This window comes from Calidris pugnax, unplaced genomic scaffold (genome assembly GCF_001431845.1).
Source record: "Calidris pugnax isolate Ruff unplaced genomic scaffold, ASM143184v1 scaffold133, whole genome shotgun sequence".
Lineage (NCBI taxonomy): Eukaryota > Metazoa > Chordata > Aves > Charadriiformes > Scolopacidae > Calidris > Calidris pugnax.
Genome location: NW_015090977.1, coordinates 1,677,286 through 1,679,916, shown reverse-complemented (window position 1 = coordinate 1,679,916; position 2,631 = coordinate 1,677,286). Strand labels below are relative to the sequence as shown.

General features: G+C 68.9%; 1 protein-coding gene across 1 annotated transcript in view; it reads right to left on the bottom strand.

Moving 5' to 3' along the window:
- The window catches only part of TUSC5 (tumor suppressor candidate 5), a 13,536-nt gene extending 12,217 nt beyond the window's left edge, over window positions 1-1,319 (bottom strand). Inside the window, exon 1 of the mRNA XM_014953344.1 lies at window positions 837-1,319. Coding sequence (XP_014808830.1) covers window positions 837-1,241 — 405 coding nt within the window. The 5' untranslated portion in view covers window positions 1,242-1,319. The remainder of the gene's footprint in view (window positions 1-836) is intronic.
- Between the last annotated feature and the right edge of the window lie 1,312 nt (window positions 1,320-2,631).

The window sequence follows — 2,631 nt, the reverse complement described above, 5'->3', positions numbered from 1 at the left end:
GGGGGGGGCTGTAAAGCAGTGGGGTGTCCTGATGGATACAAGGGGGTGGCTGTGCTTTGCAGAGCTGCTCTGACAGAGCCACCTGTACCTGAGCTGGGTGGGAAGCTGGCTGCCTTTCTTCTCCCCTGCTCTGCTGGTGGGGTGTTTGCTGAGGTGTGGGGGATGTTTAATGGAGAAAATCGCTTTTCCAGGGCAACTAAAGGAGCTGGAGGTGCAGCCCGCCCCTTTGAAGTGTCTGAGGAGAGGAACCAGCCCCCAACCGGGGTCTCCCCAGTGCTGCAGGGCTGGGCTGGGCTGCAAGGAGGTGCGGAGGGAGATCCCTTTGCCTTCGCTTCGCTTCGTCGCTCCTTCCCGGGGAAACCCGGCGAGCCGCTCTGGATCGCTGCCGGGGCGGCAGGGACCGGGCTTCCCGGAGCCCACCGTGCTTCCCGGGGCCACCACCGCGCATCCCGCATCCCTGCGCTGGGTGTGCCCGGATCCCACCCCCGAATCCCGGGGCCGCCCTTCTCTATTCTGTTCCGGGGGTCGGGCGCCGGTTCTACCGGGGGGTCCCCGCCGGTTCGGAGAGAATCTCTGCCCGTCGCCACCCGCCTCCCTTCCCCCATCGGGAACCGTCCTGCGGGAACCGAGCGGCGGGAGCTGTGCGGGCGCCTCCCGCCCCGGTCCCTGCCGCGCCCTCCCCGGTGCCCGCCGCGCCCCCTCCCCGGTCCCCGCCGGTGCAGCACCGCGGACAGCTCCGGTCCCGGCTCCGGCCGTCGAGGGCGGCGGCGGCGGGTACCGGGGAGAACCGGGGCGGGTCCCGGTGTCGTGTCCCCGGGGGGGGTGCCCCCACTCACCATGATGGAGAAGACGAGGGCCACGACGTTGATGGGCCAGACGGGGCAGAAGCAGGAGAAGATGGCGAGCACCAGGTAGTCCCGCGGGCGGCCCTGCTCCGGTGCCGCCGTGCTGGTGGCGGTGGAGGAGGCTCTGCCCAGGCTGAGCCGCGACGGCGAGAGCGGGGCCGCCTCCAGGTGCCCGACCGATACCGACTTGTAGGCGAGCCCGTGCCCGTTGCGCTCCGTCTCGCCGGGCAGCGCGGCCGTGAAGGATTTGGAGCCGCGGAGGCCCTTTTCCTCCCGGCCTTCGGTCGGCGCCAGCAGCTTCTCGGTCTCCTGGAAGCGGGTGGGCAGCGCCGTGCCCGAACCCGAGCCTGAGCCCGAGCCCCCGGGGGCGGCGCCGCCACCGCCGGTGCTCGCCATGGCCCGGCGGAGCGGGCTCCGAGAGCGCCCCGCCGCCGCCGCTCTGCGCTGGGGGCTCACCGCCCCGCGGGAGGCCGTGCCGGAGGAGGGGCCAGCCCGGTTCGGCCCCCGGGGCAGGATCGAGGGCCGCGGACCGCCCCCGGGGTGTCCCCGTCGTCCCCCGCCGCCTTCCCCCGCCGCCCCCGAGGCCGCGCTCAGCCCCCGGTGCAGGCGGCGCCGCCGCCCCCCCCCTCGGGGATGCTGGCGGGGATGCGGCGGGGCGGAGCGGAGGGAAAGCCGGGGTGTCCCCCGCCGCCTCCAGCCCAGCCCAGCCCTGCCCGAGGCTCCGTCCCGCCCCACCGACTCCCCGGCTCTTCCCGGGGGCTCCCGCGGGCTCCGCTCCACCGCAGCGCTACGTGAGAGCCCAGCCCAAAAAGGGCTCGGCTGCCGCCAGCGGGGCTCGGTGGCCGCCTCCGGTCCCCGAGGAGCAGGGGGATGGCGAGGGCAGCTCTGTACACACAGCCCTGCTGTCCCTTTCCCCGGGCAGGCGGGGACATGCGACAGAGAGCAGCCCCTGGGTGGTGTGGGGGGGCCCGGCAGTACCCCCGGCTCCAGCCGCTCCGGGAAAGCATCCTCCCGGGACCCCCGGGCTCTCGCCGCATGTGGGTGACCCTGGAGACACGGCAGCTGGGGACAGGGACACCAAATCAGTGACAGATACTGTGTCCCTGCGTAGGACCCGCAAAGAATGGGTGCTGCTGCGGGGAGGGGTTAGATTCTGTACAAGAAATAACAGCATCCTTGGGAGCAGGGGGTGAGGGGCAGCAAGGAGGATTAAAATCAAAATTCCACAGAGCCTAGAGGATGTTGGAGCATCCATCCAAGATGGATGTTTTCCACCCATTCTGTATCTTCAGTTCCAAATTTGTCAGGGATTTCCCCGACAGTGAGTGCCATCTATGGGGCACACCCAGTACCTTCTACCTCTCTTAAAGGTGCCCAAGGAACCTCCTGCTGGCTGGGACCTGCTCCCCCCTGCCCAGCACTACCCACAGCCCCCCAGGCTGCTGCCCCCCACCTCCCCCCGCCGGGATTTATCCCGTCCCACAACCTCCGGGCAGAATTAGGGCCTGTGTTTCATACACACGAACCCCAAAGCAGTGGGGTGACCCTGCCCTGGGGGGGTCTTGCAAGGTTATTAAGCCTTCTCCTTGCTTCTGCCTCTCTGGCCATCTGCTTCCATCTGTCGGGCCCCAACTGACCACCAAAGCTGGGGGTAAAACCTGGAGATGCAAATTTGGGTGGAGGGATGGATTTGTGCCTGGGTTAGGGCTGGATTTTGCTTAAACCTTCTTTGAATGCTGATGTGGCTGGGCTCTCACTCCCCCTGTGATGCAGAGCTCCAGGGAAA